The sequence below is a fragment of the Oncorhynchus mykiss genome, chromosome 17, assembly GCF_013265735.2.
Source record: "Oncorhynchus mykiss isolate Arlee chromosome 17, USDA_OmykA_1.1, whole genome shotgun sequence".
Classification (NCBI taxonomy): Eukaryota; Metazoa; Chordata; class Actinopteri; order Salmoniformes; family Salmonidae; genus Oncorhynchus; species Oncorhynchus mykiss.
In genome coordinates, this window is record NC_048581.1 from 88,960,854 (window position 1) to 88,983,000 (window position 22,147).

The 22,147-nt window shown below is 39.9% G+C and overlaps 2 protein-coding genes across 4 annotated transcripts in view; both read left to right on the forward strand.

Moving 5' to 3' along the window:
• ssuh2.1 (ssu-2 homolog, tandem duplicate 1) overlaps positions 1–4,785 on the forward strand; it is a 52,743-nt gene extending 47,958 nt beyond the window's left edge. The window contains exon 13 of one of the 2 annotated variants that reach the window (XR_005037105.1): positions 4,502–4,778. Coding sequence is in view for 1 of the 2 variants with exons in the window: in XM_036950933.1 (XP_036806828.1) it covers positions 3,811–3,927 (117 nt within the window). In the remaining variant the exon portion in view is untranslated. Of the gene's footprint in view, positions 1–3,810 lie in introns of both variants that reach the window. The other variant, XM_036950933.1, reaches the window with a different exon arrangement.
• Positions 4,786–4,993: 208 nt separating this feature from the next.
• The window catches only part of LOC110494825 (semaphorin-3D), a 136,545-nt gene continuing 119,391 nt past the window's right edge, over positions 4,994–22,147 (forward strand). Inside the window, exons 1-2 of one of the 2 annotated variants that reach the window (XM_036950936.1) lie at positions 4,994–5,183; positions 18,532–18,574. The gene's annotated coding sequence lies outside the window, so the exon portion shown is untranslated. The remainder of the gene's footprint in view (positions 5,184–18,531; positions 18,575–22,147) is intronic. The other variant, XM_036950935.1, reaches the window with a different exon arrangement.

Here is a 22,147-nt window from a genome sequence, read left to right on the forward strand (position 1 = left end):
CCATATATCATCACTATATATAACTATATAACTATATAACGCCCTGCCATATATCATCAATATATATGACTATATAACGCCCTGCCATATATCATCAATATATATAACTATATAACGCCCTGCCATATATCATCAATATATATAACTATATAATGCCCTGCCATATATCATCAATATATATAACTATATAATGCCCTGCCATATATCATCAATATATATAACTATATAACTATATAATGCCCTGCCATATATCATCAATATATATAACTATATAACGACCTGCCATATATCATCAATATATATAACTATATAATGCCCTGCCATACATCATCAATATATATAACTATATAACGACCTGCCATATATCATCAATATATATAACTATATAACGACCTGCCATATATCATCAATATATATAACTATATAACGACCTGCCATATATCATCAATATATATGACTATATAACGACCTGCCATATATCATCAATATATATAACTATATAACGACCTGCCATATATCATCAATATATATGACTATATAACGACCTGCCATATATCATCAATATATATAACTATATAACGACCTGCCATATATCATCAATATATATAACTATATAACGCCCTGCCATATATCATCAATATATATAACTATATAATGCCCTGCCATATATCATTAATATATATAACTATATAACTATATAATGCCCTGCCATATATCATCACTATATATAACTATATAACTATATAACGCCCTGCCATATATCATCAATATATATGACTATATAACGCCCTGCCATATATCATCAATATATATAACTATATAACGCCCTGCCATATATCATCAATATATATAACTATATAATGCCCTGCCATATATCATCAATATATATAACTATATAATGCCCTGCCATATATCATCAATATATATAACTATATAACTATATAATGCCCTGCCATATATCATCAATATATATAACTATATAACGACCTGCCATATATCATCAATATATATAACTATATAATGCCCTGCCATACATCATCAATATATATAACTATATAACGACCTGCCATATATCATCAATATATATAACTATATAACGACCTGCCATATATCATCAATATATATAACTATATAACGACCTGCCATATATCATCAATATATATGACTATATAACGACCTGCCATATATCATCAATATATATAACTATATAACGACCTGCCATATATCATCAATATATATGACTATATAACGACCTGCCATATATCATCAATATATATAACTATATAACGACCTGCCATATATCATCAATATATATAACTATATAACGACCTGCCATATATCATCAATATATATGACTATATAACGACCTGCCATATATCATCACTATATATGTAACTTTATTACGCCCTGCCATATATCATCAATATATATAACTATATAATGCCCTGCCATATATCATCACTATATATGTAACTTTATTACGCCCTGCCATATATCATCAATATATATAACTATATAACTATATAATGACCTGCCATATATCATCAATATATATATATATATATATAACTATATAACACCCTGCCATATATCATCAATATATATATATATAACTATTTAATGCCCTGCCATATATCATCAATATATATATAACTATATAACACCCTGCCATATATCATCTATATATATATATATATATATATATAACTATATAACGCCCTGCCATATATCATCAATATATATATAACTATATAACACCCTGCCATATATCATCTATATATATACATATATATAACTATATAACACCCTGCCATATATCATCTATATATATATATATATATATATAACTATATAACGCCCTGCCATATATCATCAATATATATATAACTATATAACACCCTGCCATATATCATCTATATATATATATATATATAACTATATAACACCATGCCATATATCATCAATATATATATATATATATATAACTATATAACGCCCTGCCATATATCATCAATATATATAACTATATAACACCCTGCCATATATCATCAATATATATAACTATATAACGCCCTGCCATATATCATCAATGTATATATACAGTGAGTGAAAAAAGTATTTGATCCCCTGCTGATTTTGTACGTTTGCCCACTGACAAAGAAATGATCAGTCTATAATTTTAATGGTAGGTTTAATTGAACAGTGAGAGACAGAATAACAACAACAAAAAAATCCAGGAAAACACATGTCAAAAATGTTATAAATTGATTTTTATTTTATTGAGGGAAATAAGTATTTGACCAACCTCTCCATCAGAAAGATTTCTGGCTCCCAGGTGTCTTTTATACAGGTAACGAGTTGAGATTAGGAGCACACTCTTAAAGGGAGTGCTCCTAATCTCAGTTTGTTACCTGTATAAAAGACACCTGTCCACATCAATCAGATTCCAAACTCTCTACCGTGGCCAAGACCAAAGAGCATATATATATATATATATATATATATTAGTTATATATTCTCTGGTCTGATGAAACCAAGATTGAACTCTTTGGCCTGAATGCCAAGCATCACATCTGATAGAAACTTCATGAAACGGGTTTCCATGGCCTAGCAGCCGAGATATATATCCTGCCATATATCCATCAAGGCCTGCAATTCACATGAGTTATACGCCCTTCGTTCTGTTTGAACACAGTGTGCTTTGTATTTACCATTACACGCATAGGACTTGAGAGCATCCCAATCTCACGCTGGTACCGCCATGGTTCAAATCCCACGGTCTGTTTGTCATTCTGCAGGCGAACGTTACGCATCTGAGATCCGTTAGTTGTTTTAGGATCTCTCTCTCTGTGTTCATCATTGTGTTTATTTAAATCACGTTAAGGTATTACGTTATGCTAACATCATGTACTGAATGTAATCATGTTTTAGAGCCAGGAGTTATTCCTGACTGTGTGACGTCTGGGCTGAGGGGGGGAGGGGGGGTTGAGGCTGAGTTCTGGTTGGTTCTGGTGGGTTCTGGTGGGTTCTGGTGCTGGGCCTTTAGTTTTAGATGGTTTATTATCAGAGTTAACCTGTGTTATGGTCAGCCAGGCACAGTGGGTGGCAGGCAGGGTTTGGACCTCTCATGGACATCTCATGGACCTCTCATGGACCTCTCATGGACCTCTCATGGACCTCTCATGGACCTCTTACGGGCCTCTCATGGACCTCTTACGGGCCTCTCATGGGATGAGGTTTCTGATCTTGGGAGAGCGAGAGAATACCTTATTTACATAAGTATTCAGACCCTTTGCTATGAGACTCGAAATTGAGCTCAGGTGCACCAAGACTCTTCCTAGAGCTGGCCGCATGGCCAAACTGAGCAAAAGGGGGAGAAGGGCCTTAGTCAGGGAGGTGACCAAGAACCCGATGGCCTGACAGCCCTCTTGGAGTTTGCCAAAAGGCACCTAAAGACTCTCAGACCATAAGAAGCAAGATTCTCTAGTCTGATGAAACCAAGATTCAACTCTTTGGCCTGAATGCCCAGCATCACATCTGGAGGAAACCTGGCACCATCACTAGCATGGTGGTGGTAGCATCATGCTGTGGGGATGTTTTTCAGCAGCAAGGACATGGAGACTAGTCAGAATCGAGGAAAGACCACCCTAAGCACACGCAGGAGCTTCGGGACAAGTCTCTGAATGTCCTTGAGTTGCCCAGCCAGAGCCAGAGCCTGGACACACTCTTAGAGCACATTGTGACATCGACATTGTCTATAGAACGTATCGTGTGACCTCTGTGGAAACATCAAGATAATAAGCACAGTTGGTTCCCATCACTCACGCCTTCTATTCCTACAGTGGAAAAGACTACGACTACTTTGTTTACGGTCTCGAGAATAAGGTTTTCACTCCTAAATATCCTTCCGCCTGTGTTATATTATAAAAGGAAACATCTCATGATAATGTTAATGTTAGTCCTGTCCTTTTGTTTTTATTTTATTAATATTTTACAGTCATAGTCAATACAATATACTTTACTTATTGTTGTCGTATAATCAAGGAGATAAGGAATGTCTACAGTGTTCTGGAAAAGTGTAACTACAGTCTTGTTGATTGTGTATAGACAAAAGTCTATCCTGACATTTTTACATTTGTAATTATTATCTTTTTTTTTTTACTCAAAAGGGTGCTAGCCGTGTTGAAACTCATTGTAAAACCAGTGCCTGTTCATTCCAGCCATTCCAACCACTGATTTTTCCATCACACCATTGAATTGAAAGTATATGCTATACTATAACAATAATATCCAGAGTTTGTGAAGTTGGATAATGGAATATTTTATTCTGAATTCTGTTATGTTTGTCTGTACCTCCGTGGACTCTCCAGTTTTGATCATAGAGATGGAACTGTAGAACATAGAATGAGAAGCGGAATCATTTTAATTCTATGGAGAATCTAGTCAATCTGTTTCTATGGTTCTGGATCATCCACTGAGGTCTAAGCTCAGAGTAAGAGAGGTGTGTTGCCTGAGCTCAGAGTAAGAGAGGGGTGTTGCCTGAGCTCAGAGTAAGAGAGGGGTGTTGCCTGAGCTCAGAGTAAGAGAGGTGTGTTCCCTGTGTGTTTCTAATTGTAATCATCTAAATGTTTTTTTTATATATATAAATCTGAATTTTAATACATGCACCTTACAGCCTATATGCAAAATAAAACAACTTTTCTATACCCTGTATTTTTATAATTAAAAAAAATATGATTGTGAATATTGGTATTTTTCATCATTTGGAACTGGAAGGGTGTAATTACTTGTTGAATAAAACAAACGACTTGTCTATGCCCGTTGTTATATTACCAAACTGTAGTGGAATAGATACACCTGCACAAACACTTTGTTCCCACCCGGCGTGCGTCATGAGTGAAATAAGCGGATGTTTTCTTGGCGAGAGAGCGGGAGGGGCTGGGAAGCGCAGCGCAGGAACATGGAGTGTAATTAACTATTGGAGGAGTGGCCTTCCCAGACCAGCATGCGGACTTTGTTTATAACGTGAGGAAGGGGGACAATGTGGAGACATCTCACCTCACTTCGCTTTTTCAAGGCTTGCAGCAGTCCGTTTCTCTCGCTCTGTATCATTAGGCTGCCTGCGGTAAATTAGGAGTGGAATAACTCATCTTCAGGAATCACTATCAACGAAAGAGTGTCTGGTGAGTTTGCTGAAAAGTTTACTGTGTGATAACTGTGACAACTTTGCTGTGTTTACTGTGTGATAACTGGATGTGTTTGCTGTGTGCTCTGAGGCAGGCTATGAGCATATTGTGTGAAGGTAAATCATATAAAGTGAGTGGTCTTTGAGAATTATTTTGTGTAGTTTATCAGTTCGACCATTTAAAAAAAAATCAAGAACACATAAAACTTGATCAATTTCTAGATCAATCAATATTATACCCAAATTATTTTTGGCAAACGTTTGTGGCTCTGTATATAACCATTTGGGGAAACAGGTAGCCTAGTGGTTAGAGCGTCGGATCGAGTCCCCGAGCAGACAAGGTAAAAATATGCACTGATTTGATGCGTTTTAACCTTTTAAACACAATATCAAAATATGGGGAAAGATACTTGAACCTACTTGGGGAGAGAGGTGGTGAAATTAGGTAGAGAAAGAAAGAAACAGAGAAGCAGAGAGACAGATGCTTGGAGAGTTTGAGTAGGCTGTTGTTGACACGTTAACAGTGCTGCCCGCTCCACACTGTAAAGATCCTGCAAGCTGCATACTACACTCTCTGTGGGACTCCAGTGCAGTGTTCACACTTCACAGTGCTTATCGGTTTTGATACCTTGCTCCGCTGGTAACTGAGATCAATGGCGACCCGTCATTCTGGACAGGTGGACAGAGCCACACTTGTTATGAGCCCCACTTTTTTTTCTTATTTTTTTCGGCTTGCCTGTTTTGCATGTTATTTAGGGATTTATGTGTCATATCAGTTTGCAAACAATGTAAAAAAAATATATATATATATTTTGATTGAGTTAATTAAGCCACATACTCTACCTACATGATCTCTTTTGTTTTCACGAGAAAGGCAGCTCCAAAAATGCAGGTGTTTCAGCCTTGCTCAGTGCTTTCTGTGGTGGTTGGGCAGCCAAGTGGAAAATACAGGGTGTAGGTGTTGGTAATGTTCTCTGGTTGTGCCGTGATTGGCTCAGTGTTCTGTCACTCATGGGGACACTACTTCAACGCCAAGTCTAAGGGTAGAGCTCGAAAATTCAAGCCCCTTGGGTGCTGCCATAGAGTTACATTAGGAGTGCCCATCCAAGAAGGCTCAAGGTCATTGGCCTTGTCAAATCACGTTATATTTACAGTAGCTTTGATTGGAAAGTAGCTTTGATCATGTCAACATCATACTTTCAAAATCTTAGCTATCAGTCATCATGAATCAAGTCGATATTCTATTGACAAATCCTTTTTAATCCTTGACATATGAAGATAAATAATGAAGAGAAATGATAGAGAAAACGTATCGGTGCTCATCGGCCATTGGACCTAAACATTACACAACAAGTTGAAAATTGCAAATTCAACAATGAGTTGTTTGGAAGGAATCCTTGTCTATCACAAGCATTTCACTACACTCGCATTAACATCTGCTAACCATGTGTATGTGACCAATAAAATGTGATTTGATTTGAGCAATCACTAGCCTGCTATTAAGTAACTAAAGAAAATATAAAAAATAATTAAAGACCAACAATAAAATAACAGTAACGAGGCTATATACGGGGTATATCGACAGAGTCAATGTGGAGGCTATATACAGGGTATTACAGTACAGAGTCAATGTGGAGGCTATATACAGGGTATTACGGTACAGAGTCAATGTGGAGGCTATATACAGGGGGTACCAGTACAGAGTCAATGTGGAGGCTATATACAGGGTATTACGGTACAGAGTCAATGTGGAGGCTATATACAGGGTGTTACGTTACAGAGTCAATGTGGAGGCTATTTACAGGGTGTTACGGTACAGAGTCAATGTGGAGGCTATATACAGGGTGTTACGGTACAGAGTCAATGTGGAGGCTATATACAGGGTGTTACGGTACAGAGTCAATGTGGAGGCTATATACAGGGGGTACCAGTACAGAGTCAATGTGGAGGCTATATACAGGGTGTTACGGTACAGAGTCAATGTGGAGGCCATATGCAGGGTGTTACGGTACAGAGTCAATGTGCTGGGGCACCGGTTAGTCGAGGTAATTAAGGTAATAACCTCTGCAAAAAAAGAAACGTCCTCTCACTTTCAACTGCGTTTATTTTGAGTAAACTTAACATGTGTAAATATTTGTATGAACATTACAAGATTCAACAACTGAGACGTAAACTGAACAAGCTCCACAGACATGTGACTAACAGAAATTGAATAATGTGTCCCTGAACATAGGGGGGGGGGGGGGGGGGGGGGGGGTCAAAATCAAAAGTAACAGTCAGTATCTGGTGTGGCCACCAGCTGCATTAAGTACTGCAGTGCATCTCCTTCTCATGGACTGCACCAGATTTGCCAGTTCTTGCTGTGAGATGTTACCTCACTCTTCCACCAAGGCACCTGCAAGTTCCCGGGCATTTCTGGGGTGGAATGGCCCTAGCCCTCACCCTCCGATCCAACAGGTCCCAGACTTGCTCAATGGGATTGAGATCCGGGCTCGTCGCTGGCCATGGCAGAACACTGACATTCCTGTCTTACAGGAAATCACCCACAGAACGAGCAGTATGGCTGGTGGCATTGTCATGCTGTAGGGTCATGTCAGGATGAGCCTGCAGAAAGCAGGATACCCTGCGCGAATCCGACCATCACCCCTGGTGAGACAAAAACGCTAATCGGTGAAGAGCACTTTTTGTCAGTCCTGTCTGGTCCAGCGACGGTGGGTTTGTGCCCATAGGCAACGTTGTTCCCGGTGATGTCTGGTGAGGACCTGCCTTACAACAGGCCTACAAGCCCTCAGTCCAGCCCCTTTCAGCCTATTGTGGACAGTCTGAGCACTGATGGAGGGATTGTGCGTTCCTGGTGTAACTCGGGCAGTTGTTGCCATCCTGTACCTGTCCCGCAGGTGTGATGTTCAGATGTACCGATCCTGTGCAGGTGGTGTTACATGTGGTTTGCCACTGTGAGGACGACCAGCTTTTCGTCCTGTCTCCCTGTAGCGCTGTCTTAGGCAGTACGGACATTGCAATTCATTGCCCTGGCCACATCTGCAGTCCTCATGCCTCCTCGCAGCATGACTAAGGCACATTCACGCAGATGAGCAGGGACCCTGGGCATCTTTCTTTAGGTGTTTTTCAGAGTCAGTAGAAAGGCCTCTAAGTTTTCATAACTTTGACTTTAATTGCCTACCGTCTGTAAGCTGTTAGTGTCTTAACGACCGTTCCACAGGTGCATGTTCATTAATTGTTTATGGTTCATTGAAGAAGCATGGGACACAGTGTTTCAACCCTTTATAATGAAGATCTGTGAAGTTATTTGGATTTTTACGAATGATCTTTGAAAGACAGGGGCCTGAAAAAGGGAAATTTCTATTTTTGCAAATGTAGATGTAGGTTTATGTAAATGTAGGTAAAGTGACTATGCATAGATAATAAACTCAAAGAGTAGCATCACATTAAAAATGGGGGTGAGAGGGGGTCAACGCAAATAGTCCAAAAGTATATGACTATATAACGACCTGCCATATATCATCAATATATATAACTATATAACACCCTGCCATACATCATCAATATATATAACTATATAACGCCCTGCCATATATCATTAATATATATAACTATATAACTATATAACGCCCTGCCATATATCATCAATATATATAACTATATAACTATATAACGCCCTGCCATATATCATCAATATATATGACTATATAACGCCCTGCCATATATCATCACTATATATAACTATATAACTATATAACGCCCTGCCATATATCATCAATATATATAACTATATAACTATATAACGCCCTGCCATATATCATCAATATATATGACTATATAACGCCCTGCCATATATCATCAATATATATAACTATATAACGCCCTGCCATATATCATCAATATATATAACTATATAATGCCCTGCCATATATCATTAATATATATAACTATATAACTATATAATGCCCTGCCATATATCATCACTATATATAACTATATAACTATATAACGCCCTGCCATATATCATCAATATATATGACTATATAACGCCCTGCCATATATCATCAATATATATAACTATATAACGCCCTGCCATATATCATCAATATATATAACTATATAATGCCCTGCCATATATCATCAATATATATAACTATATAACTATATAATGCCCTGCCATATATCATCAATATATATAACTATATAACGACCTGCCATATATCATCAATATATATAACTATATAATGCCCTGCCATACATCATCAATATATATAACTATATAACGACCTGCCATATATCATCAATATATATAACTATATAACGACCTGCCATATATCATCAATATATATGACTATATAACGACCTGCCATATATCATCAATATATATAACTATATAACGACCTGCCATATATCATCAATATATATGACTATATAACGACCTGCCATATATCATCAATATATATGACTATATAACGACCTGCCATATATCATCAATATATATAACTATATAACGACCTGCCATATATCATCAATATATATAACTATATAACGACCTGCCATATATCATCAATATATATGACTATATAACGACCTGCCATATATCATCAATATATATAACTATATAACGACCTGCCATATATCATCAATATATATGACTATATAACGACCTGCCATATATCATCAATATATATAACTATATAACAACCTGCCATATATCATCAATATATATAACTATATAACGACCTGCCATATATCATCAATATATATGACTATATAACGACCTGCCATATATCATCACTATATATGTAACTTTATTACGCCCTGCCATATATCATCAATATATATAACTATATAATGCCCTGCCATATATCATCACTATATATGTAACTTTATTACGCCCTGCCATATATCATCAATATATATAACTATATAACTATATAATGACCTGCCATATATCATCAATATATATATATATATATATAACTATATAACACCCTGCCATATATCATCAATATATATATATATAACTATTTAATGCCCTGCCATATATCATCAATATATATATAACTATATAACACCCTGCCATATATCATCTATATATATATATATATATATATATAACTATATAACGCCCTGCCATATATCATCAATATATATATAACTATATAACACCCTGCCATATATCATCTATATATATATATATATATAACTATATAACACCCTGCCATATATCATCTATATATATATATATATATATATAACTATATAACGCCCTGCCATATATCATCAATATATATATAACTATATAACACCCTGCCATATATCATCTATATATATATATATATATAACTATATAACACCATGCCATATATCATCAATATATATATATATATATATAACTATATAACGCCCTGCCATATATCATCAATATATATAACTATATAACACCCTGCCATATATCATCAATATATATAACTATATAACGCCCTGCCATATATCATCAATGTATATATACAGTGAGTGAAAAAAGTATTTGATCCCCTGCTGATTTTGTACGTTTGCCCACTGACAAAGAAATGATCAGTCTATAATTTTAATGGTAGGTTTAATTGAACAGTGAGAGACAGAATAACAACAACAAAAAAATCCAGGAAAACACATGTCAAAAATGTTATAAATTGATTTTTATTTTATTGAGGGAAATAAGTATTTGACCAACCTCTCCATCAGAAAGATTTCTGGCTCCCAGGTGTCTTTTATACAGGTAACGAGTTGAGATTAGGAGCACACTCTTAAAGGGAGTGCTCCTAATCTCAGTTTGTTACCTGTATAAAAGACACCTGTCCACATCAATCAGATTCCAAACTCTCTACCGTGGCCAAGACCAAAGAGCATATATATATATATATATATATATATTAGTTATATATTCTCTGGTCTGATGAAACCAAGATTGAACTCTTTGGCCTGAATGCCAAGCATCACATCTGATAGAAACTTCATGAAACGGGTTTCCATGGCCTAGCAGCCGAGATATATATCCTGCCATATATCCATCAAGGCCTGCAATTCACATGAGTTATACGCCCTTCGTTCTGTTTGAACACAGTGTGCTTTGTATTTACCATTACACGCATAGGACTTGAGAGCATCCCAATCTCACGCTGGTACCGCCATGGTTCAAATCCCACGGTCTGTTTGTCATTCTGCAGGCGAACGTTACGCATCTGAGATCCGTTAGTTGTTTTAGGATCTCTCTCTCTGTGTTCATCATTGTGTTTATTTAAATCACGTTAAGGTATTACGTTATGCTAACATCATGTACTGAATGTAATCATGTTTTAGAGCCAGGAGTTATTCCTGACTGTGTGACGTCTGGGCTGAGGGGGGGAGGGGGGGTTGAGGCTGAGTTCTGGTTGGTTCTGGTGGGTTCTGGTGGGTTCTGGTGCTGGGCCTTTAGTTTTAGATGGTTTATTATCAGAGTTAACCTGTGTTATGGTCAGCCAGGCACAGTGGGTGGCAGGCAGGGTTTGGACCTCTCATGGACATCTCATGGACCTCTCATGGACCTCTCATGGACCTCTCATGGACCTCTCATGGACCTCTTACGGGCCTCTCATGGACCTCTTACGGGCCTCTCATGGGATGAGGTTTCTGATCTTGGGAGAGCGAGAGAATACCTTATTTACATAAGTATTCAGACCCTTTGCTATGAGACTCGAAATTGAGCTCAGGTGCACCAAGACTCTTCCTAGAGCTGGCCGCATGGCCAAACTGAGCAAAAGGGGGAGAAGGGCCTTAGTCAGGGAGGTGACCAAGAACCCGATGGCCTGACAGCCCTCTTGGAGTTTGCCAAAAGGCACCTAAAGACTCTCAGACCATAAGAAGCAAGATTCTCTAGTCTGATGAAACCAAGATTCAACTCTTTGGCCTGAATGCCCAGCATCACATCTGGAGGAAACCTGGCACCATCACTAGCATGGTGGTGGTAGCATCATGCTGTGGGGATGTTTTTCAGCAGCAAGGACATGGAGACTAGTCAGAATCGAGGAAAGACCACCCTAAGCACACGCAGGAGCTTCGGGACAAGTCTCTGAATGTCCTTGAGTTGCCCAGCCAGAGCCAGAGCCTGGACACACTCTTAGAGCACATTGTGACATCGACATTGTCTATAGAACGTATCGTGTGACCTCTGTGGAAACATCAAGATAATAAGCACATGAGGTTGAGGCCCACACACTCTTAGGGCACATTGTGACATCGACATTGTCTATAGAACGTATCGTGTGACCTCTGTGGAAACATCAAGATAATTAGGACATGAGGTTGAGGCCCACACACTCTTAGAGCACATTGTGACATCGACATTGTCTATAGAACGTATCGTGTGACCTCTGTGGAAACATCAAGATAATAAGCACATGAGGTTGAGGACCACACACTCTTAGAGCACATTGTGACATCGGCAATTGTAAAAAGGGCTTTATAAATACATTTGATTGATCTTAGAAAAATGGGTTCCGAAAGGGTTCCAAAAAGGGTTCTTTGGTTGTCCCCATAGGAGAACCCTTTTTGTTTCCAGGTAGAACCCTTTTTGTTTCCGGGTAGAACCCTTTTTGGTTCCGGGTAGAACCCTTTTGTGTTCCATGTTGAACCGTCTGATGGGTTCTCCTATGGGGACAGCCAAAGAACCCTTTAAGGTAATAGATAGCACCTGTTTTTCTAAGAGTGTAGAAGTGAAATAGTGCTTACTGTTAAAACACTGCAGGACCATGGCTCTGTGGACTGAGATAGAAGACCGATACTGTGAAACACTGCTGGACCATGGCTCTGTGGACCGAGAGAGAAGACCGATACTGTGAAACACTGCAGGACCATGGCTCTGTGGATCGAGAGAGAAGACCGATACTGTGAAACACTGCAGGACCATGGCTCTGTGGACCGAGAGAGAAGACCGATACTGTGAAACACTGCAGGACCATGGCTCTGTGGACCGAGAGAGAAGACCGATACTGTGAAACACTGCAGGACCATGGCTCTGTGGACCGAGAGAGAAGACCGATACTGTGAAACACTGCAGGACCATGGCTCTGTGGACCGAGAGAGAAGACCGATACTGTGAAACACTGCAGGACCATGGCTCTGTGGACCGAGAGAGAAGACCGATACTGTGAAACACTGCAGGACCATGGCTCTGTGGACCGAGAGAGAAGACCGATACTGTGAAACACTGCAGGACCATGGCTCTGTGGACCGAGAGAGAAGACCGATACTGTGAAACACTGCAGGACCATGGCTCTGTGGATCGAGAGAGAAGACCGATACTGTGAAACACTGCAGGACCATGGCTCTGTGGACCGAGAGAGAAGACCGATACTGTGAAACACTGCAGGACCATGGCTCTGTGGACCGAGAGAGAAGACCGATACTGTGAAACACTGCAGGACCATGGCTCTGTGGACCGAGAGAGAAGACCGATACTGTGAAACACTGCAGGACCATGGCTCTGTGGACCGAGAGAGAAGACCGATACTGTGAAACACTGCAGGACCATGGCTCTGTGGACCGAGAGAGAAGACAGATACTTTAAAACACTGGGAATATGCTGCCGAGTGGTTTATAGTCCAGGCCAAGTCCTGGGCCCTTCTCATTGTTTCAAGATGAGTCAGGCGGGTACCATCCCTTATTATTGCAACCTGAGGGCACAGAGAGAGAGAGCGAGAGAAAGAGACAGAGAGAGAGAGAGAGAGAGTAGGAGAGAGAGAGAGAGAGAGAGAGAGAGTAGGAGAGAGAGAGAGACAGTCAGAGTCAGAGACCGAAAGAGAGAGAGGGGGGAGAGAGAACCAGAGAGACGAAGAGTTTCAAGTAGTCTCAAGTACCACTGGGTTCTGTCCTACGAGTAAAGTAAAGAAGTGTGTATCTTTCCTAAATATCTCAGCCATACATCTTGATTTAGAACAAGCCATTGTAACATCATTAAACCATTTTCTCCTGTGATGTACGTTGGTTTTCCCTAATGATTATTTACTAGGATCTCTCCCTGGACTATAAACCTGCCGTGACAAGATGGCGCCGTACTGGATGGCGTTTTGCCAGCTCCGCCCATTCTTTGTCTTTTTGTGATTAGTTTGTCATTTATTTAAGTTTATTTTCTCAATGTATCCGCTATGATTTCTTACAATTTGACAATCAGATCGGAAGATACTTACCTCAATTCCCGAATTCAACTTCGACTCATCTGCCCTGGGCTCTCTCTCTGTACTCTGTGTCTCTCTGGCTACCCAAGAGGAAAAGCCGAAGTTACTGAGGCAAGAGAGGGGGGATCCTGGCAAGATTAAGGTGAAGGGAGAACCGTCCAGCTCTTCTCTCCTTTCTACTGGCCAATATATAGTTGGAGTCAGAAGTTTTACATACACCTTTAGCCAAATACATTTAAACTCAGTTTTTCACAATTCCTGACATTTAATCTGAGTAAATATTCCCTGTTATTGGTCAGTTAGGATCACCACTTTATTTTAAGAATGTGAAATGTCAGAATAATAGTAGAGAGAATGATTTATTTCAGCTTTTATTTCTTTCATCACATTCTCAGTGGGTCATAAGTTTACATACACTCAATTAGTATCTGATAGCATTGCCATTAACTTGTTTAACTTGGGTCAAATGTTTTGGGTAGCCTTTCACAAGCTTCCCACAATAAGTTGGGTGAATTTTGGCCCATTCCTCCTGACAGAGCTGGTGTAACTGAGTCAGGTTTGAAGGCCTCCTTGCTCGCACACGCTTTTTCAGTTCTGCCCACAAATCTTCCATAGGATTGAGGTCAGGGCTTTGTGATGGCCACTCCAATACCTTGACTTTGTTGTCCTTAAGCCATTTTGCCACAACTTTGGAAGTATGCTTGGGGTCATTGTCCATTTGGAAGACCCATTTGCAACCAAGCTTTAACTTCCTGACTGATGTCTTGAGATGTTGCTTCAATACATCCACATCATTTTCCTTTCCTCATGACGCCATCTATTTTGTGAAGTGCACCAGCCCCTTGCAGCAAAGCACCCCGACAACATGATGCTGCCACCCCCGTGCTTCACATTTGGGATGGTGTTCTTCGGCTTGCAAGCCTCCCCCTTTTTCCTCCAAACATAATGATGGTCATTATGGCCAAACAGTTCTATTTTTGTTTCATCAGACCAGAGGACATTTCTCCAAAAAGTACGATCCTTGTCCCCATGTGCAGTTGCAAACCGTGGTCTGGCTTTTTTATGGCGGTTTTGGAACAGTAGCTTCTTCCTTGCTGGGTGGCCTTTCAAGTTATGTCGATACAGGACTTGTTTTACTGTGGATGTAGATACATTTGTACCTGTTTCCTCCAGCATCTTCACAAGATTCTTTGCTTTTGTTCTGGGTTTGATTTGCACTTTTCGGACCGAAGTACGTTCATTTCTAGGAGACAGAACGTGTCTCATTCCTGAGTGGTATGATGGCTGCGTGGTCCCATGGTGTTTATACTTGCGTACTATTGCTTGTACAGATAAACGTGGTACCTTCAGGCGTTTGGAAATTGCTCCCAAGGATAAACCTGACTTGTGGAGGTCTACAATTTTTTTTTTCTGAGGTTTTGGCCGATTTCTTTTGATTTTCCCATGATGTCAAGCAAAGGAGCACTGAGTTTGAAGGTAGGCCTTGAAACATATCCACAGGTACACCCCCAATTGACTTAGGCTAATTGAAATCAGTTATCAGAAGCTTGACATCATTTTCTGTTTAAAGTCACAGTCAACGTAGTGTATGTAAACTTCTGACCCACTGGAATTGTGATACAGTGAATGATAAGTGAAATAATCTGTCTCTAAACAATCGTTGGAAAAATGACTTGTGTCATGCACAAAGTAGATGTGCAATTTTTAATGATTCCAACCTAAGTGTATGTAAACTTCCCATTTCAACTGTATATTCACTTCATAGTAAAATGGATGACCTCCGAGGACACTACAATATTCTCTGCTTTTCTCCAGTGCGGTTGAAGTGTCGACCCGTCGTTCACCCATCTTGGAAGACCTGATGGTCGAATGCCGACCCTTTTCACCTCTCGGGGGAGTTTACAGGTGTTATAGTGACTTAGGTTAAGTGTAATAGAGGAAGGTACAATGTATAGTCCAATATGTACAGTGCCTTGCGAAAGTATTCAGCCCCCTTGAACTTTGCGACCTTTTGCCACATTTCAGGCTTCAAACATAAAGATATAAAACTGTATTTTTTTGTGAAGAATCAACAACAAGTGGGACACAATCATGAAGTGGAACGACATTTATTGGATATTTCAAACTTTTTTAACAAATCAAAAACTGAAAAATTGGGAGTGCAAAATTATTCAGCCCCTTTACTTTCAGTGCAGCAAACTCTCTCCAGAAGTTCAGTGAGGATCTCTGAATGATCCAATGTTGACCTAAATGACTAATGATGATAAATACAATCCACCTGTGTGTAATCAAGTCTCCGTATAAATGCACCTGCACTGTGATAGTCTCAGAGGTCCGTTAAAAGCGCAGAGAGCATCATGAAGAACAAGGAACACACCAGGCAGGTCCGAGATACTGTTGTGAAGAAGTTTAAAGCCGGATTTGGATACAAAAAGATTTCCCAAGCTTTAAACATCCCAAGGAGCACTGTGCAAGCGATAATATTGAAATTGAATGAGTATCAGACCACTGCAAATCTACCTAGACCTGGCCGTCCCTCTAAACTTTCAGCTCATACAAGGAGAAGACTGATCAGAGATGCAGCCAAGAGGCCCATGATCACTCTGGATGAACTGCAGAGATCTACAGCTGAGGTGGGAGACTCTGTCCATAGGACAACAATCAGTTGTATATTGCACAAATCTGGCCTTTATGGAAGAGTGGCAAGAAGAAAGCCATTTCTTAAAGATATCCATAAAAAGTGTCGTTTAAAGTTTGCCACAAGCCACCTGGGAGACACACCAAACATGTGGAAGAAGGTGCTCTGGTCAGATGAAACCAAAATTGAACTTTTTGGCAACAATGCAAAACGTTATGTTTGGCGTAAAAGCAACACAGCTCATCACCCTGAACACACCATCCCCACTGTCAAACAAGGTCATAGTTTGGGCCTGCTTTTCTTCATCAGGGACAGGGAAGATGGTTAAAGATCAGTTTTATATCTTTATGTTTGAAGCCTGAAATGTGGCAAAAGGTCGCAAAGTTCAAGGGGGCCGAATACTTTCGCAAGGCACTGTACATGTGTATTGGTGAAGGGGGGTGATGGGGCAGTGTATAAACTGTATAATAGCAGTCTGGTAGCAGCAGTTGTGATCTATGTGTAGCATGGATGTACTGTATATGTATGTATGTGTGTGTGTGTGGGTGGGTGGGTGGGTGGGTGGGTGGGTGGGTGTGTGTTTGTCTGTGTGCAGCCACGCACACACACACACACACTGGTAGCCGTCAGTCTGACTCCACTGAACTAAATAAGGCAACAGGAGCAGTCAAACTGGGCACCGAGGAACAATGGCTAACGAAAATAAATGCATTCGTGTCAACCACATTGTCCTGCTACAATTCCAACAAATGTCTCCGGATGGGGAATCATAACGGAGTATTTTTGGAGCTCTCCAACCAAAACATGGCAGGATCAGACAGTCCTCAGCAACATGTAGTAATGTGGCAGTAAATGGGACAGTAGTACAGTAGTGGGAGCAGCTGCTGTCTGTGTTGTCCTGTTGTGGTGTTGTGATGTTATTGTGTAGTGTTGTAGTGTTCTGGTGTAGTGGTGGTGTGTTGTAGCGTTGTAAGGTAGGGGCGTAGTGTTGTGGTGTAATGTTGTGGTTTAGTGTTGTAGTGTAGTGTTATGGTCCTGGGTTGTAGTATTTAGCTATTTCTGGTATTTTATTAGGATCCCTATTAGTTGTTGCAAAAGCAGCAGCTACTCTTCCTGGGGTCCACACAGAACACAGAGCACAGAACACAGAACATAAAACATAATACAGAACACAGAACACAGAACACAGAGCACATAATACAGAACACAGAACACAGAACACAGAACATGGCACATAATACAGAACACAGAACACAGAACATGGCACATAATACAGAACACAGAACATGAAGAACTACATACATTTTTAAAAAGGCACACGTAGCCTACATATCAACACATACACACAAACTATCTGGGTCAAATAGGGGAGAGGCGTTGTCCCGCGAGGTGTTGCTTTGTCTGTTTTTTAAAACCAGGTTTGCTGTTTATTTAAGCAATATGAGATGGAAGGAAGTCCCATGCAATAATGGCTCTATATAATACTGTATGTTTTCTTGAATTTGTTCTAGATTTGGGGACTGTGAAAAGACCCCTGGTGGCATGTATGGTGGGGTAAGTGTGTGTGTCAGAGCTGTGTGTAAGTTGACTATGCAAACAATTTGGGATTTTCAACACATTGTTATAAAAATAGCTGTGGTGGTTGATGCGTATATGGTTGAATCATTAGCATACATGGACACACATGCTTTGTTTAATGCCAGTGGCAGGTCATTGATAAAAATATAAACTAGTAGAGGGCTTAGGGAGCTGCCCTGCGGTACACCACACTTTACATGTTTGACATTAGAGATGCTTCCACTAAAGAAAAACCCTTTGAGTTCTATTAGATAGATAGCTCTGAATCCATGATATGGCAGAGGTTGAAAAGCCATAACACTTAAGTTTTTTCAACAACAGGTTATGGTCAATAATATCAAAGGCTGCACTGAAATCTAACAGGTACAGCTCCCACAATCATCTTATTATCAATTTATTTCAACCAATCATCAGTCATTTGTGTCAGTTCAGTACATGTTGAGTCCCCTTCTCTATAAGCATGCTGGAAGTCTGTTGTTATTTTGTTTACAGAGAAATAGCATTGTATTTGGTCAAACACAATTTTTTTCCAACAGTTTGCTAAGAGCTGGTAGCAAGCTGATTGGTCTGCTGTTAGAACCAGTAAAGGCCGCTTTACCACTCTTGGGTAGCGGAATGACTTTGGCTTCCCTCCAGGCCTGAGGACAAAGACTTTCCTCTAGGCTCAGATAACAAATATGACAGATTGGAGTGGCTATAGAGTCAGCCACCATCCTCAGTAGCTTTCCATCTAAGTTGTCAATGTCAGGAGGTTTGGCATTATTGATCGATAACAATCATTTTTCCACCTCTCCCACACTAACTTTACAAAACTCATACTTGTACTGCTTTTCTTTCATTATTTGTTTTTTTTATACATTAATATAGTCCAATAATGTCGTGGGCATTTCCTGCCTAAGTTTGCCCACTTTGCCAATGAAATAATAATTGAAATATTTGGCAACATCAAATGGTTTTGTGATGAATAAACCATCTGATTCGATGAAAGATGGAGTTGAATTTGTCTTTCTGCCTTTCATTTCATTTAAATTACTCCAAGTTTTTTTCCCATCATTCTTTATATCATTGATCTTGGCTTCATAATACAGTTTCTTCTTCTTGTTGTTGAGTTTAGTCACATAATTTCTCAATTTGCAGTAAGTCAGTCAGATGTGCAGCCAGACTTATTAGCCTCTTCCTTTTGCCTCATCTCTTTCAACCAATACAGTTCTTCAATTCCTCATCAATCCATGGAGCCTCAACAGTTCTAACAGTCAGTTTCTTAACAGGTTCATGTTTATCAATAATTGGAAGAAGCAATTTCATAAATTCATCAAGTGCAGCGTCTGGATGCTCCTCATTAATCACATCAGACCAGCGTCTGGATGCTCCTCATTAATCACATCAGACCAGCGTCTGGATGCTCCTCATTAATCACATCAGACCAGCGTCTGGATGCTCCTCATTAGTCACATCAGACCAGCGTCTGGATGCTCCTCACTAGTCACTTCAGACCAGAGTCTGGATGCTCCTCATTAGTCACATCAGACCAGCGTCTGGATGCTCCTCATTAGTCACTTCAGACCAGCGTCTGGATGCTCCTCATTAATCACATCAGACCAGTGTCTGGATGCTCCTCATTAATCACATCAGACCAGAGTCTGGATGCTCCTCATTAGTCACATCAGACCAGCGTCTGGATGCTCCTCATTAATCACATCAGACCAGCGTCTGGATGCTCCTCATTAGTCACATCAGACCAGCGTCTGGATGCTCCTCATTAGTCACTTCAGACCAGCGTCTGGATGCTCCTCATTAATCACATCAGACCAGTGTCTGGATGCTCCTCATTAATCACATCAGACCAGAGTCTGGATGCTCCTCATTAGTCACATCAGACCAGCGTCTGGATGCTCCTCATTAATCACATCAGACCAGTGTCTGGATGCTCCTCATTAATCACATCAGACCAGTGTCTGGATGCTCCTCATTAGTCACATCAGACCAGAGTCTGGATGCTCCTCATTAATTACATCAGACCAGCGTCTGGATGCTCCTCATTAATCACATCAGACCAGAGTCTGGATGCTCCTCATTAGTCACATCAGACCAGCGTCTGGATGCTCCTCATTAATCACATCAGACCAGAGTCTGGATGCTCCTCATTAGTCACATCAGACCACCAAATATTTTTAACATCATCCACATAAGAGTCACAGCTTAATCTTTTGTATGATCTCTTATACACTATTTTAGGCCCAGCTGTTGTAACTTTGTCTATCCTGGATATAGCCACTATATTGTGGTCACTGCATCCAATGGGTTCAGATACAGCTTTAGAACTAAGTTCTACAGTATTAGTAAAAATGTGATCGATACATGTGGATGATCTTGTTCCTGTAGTGTTTGTAAACACCCTGGTAGGTTGATTAATAACCTGAACCAGATTACAGACACTGGTTACAGTAAGAATCTTTCTGTTGAGCAGTTAGCTTGATGAAAACCAGTCAATATTCAGGTTGCCAAGAAAGTAGACCTCTCTGTTTACATCACATACACTATGAAACATTTCACACATATTATTTATATACTGACTGTTAGCACTTGGTGGCCTATAGCGACACCCCTAAAGAAAAGGCTTTAGATGTGCCAAGTGAACCTGCAACCACAACACTTCAATAACACTTGACATAAGATCTTCTCTAAGCATTACAGGGACGCGGCTCTGAATATACAGTAACTCTCCCCCATAAGCATTTCTGTCTCTTCTATAGATGTTATGTCCTTGTATTGCTACTGATGTATCATCAAATTAATGATCTAAGTGAGTCTCAGAAATGGCTAATATATGAATGTTATCTGATGTTAGCAAGTTATTGATTTCATGAACCTTGTTTCTAAGGCTAAATATATGGGCTATTTTCAGCCCTTTCCTGGTTAGCTTATCAGAGGTAGACATATAATTTAAAAGAGCAGACAAAGCAAGAGAAAAAAATATACATTCAGCAGTCCATTAATCAGTTGGTGTGTGTGTGTGTGTGTGTGTGTGTGTGTGTGTGTGTGTACTCCTGCCTGCTTTGGTCTTTGTCATGGTAGCTAGCAACGTATGTTAGGCTGTTACTCCTTGCACTTCCAGACAGGACAGGTCTGGACCTGTTGTGGCGTTGTAGTGGTGTAGTGGTGTTGTACGGCATTGAGATTATATGTGATATTCTGTGTTGTATTGCATTGAGAAGCTTTGTGATGTTCTGTGTTGTACTGCATTGAGAAGCTTTGTGATGTTCTGTGTTGTACTGCATTGAGATGTCTTACGTAGTGAAGTCACTTCCACTTCCTCTCCCCATGTCTTCCTGGGGTTGGCGCCAGACCCCAGCTTCACCAGACTAGTGGAAGGAAGCTCACCGGTCGCTGCTTGGCAGGATGACTACATTATTGTTGACTTACTCTGAGCTGACAAGGTAAAAATCTGTCGTTCTACCCCTGAACAAGGCAGTTAACCTACTGTTCCTAGGCCGTCATTGTAAGTAAGAATTTGTTCTTAACTGACTTGCCAAGTTATTAAATAAAGGT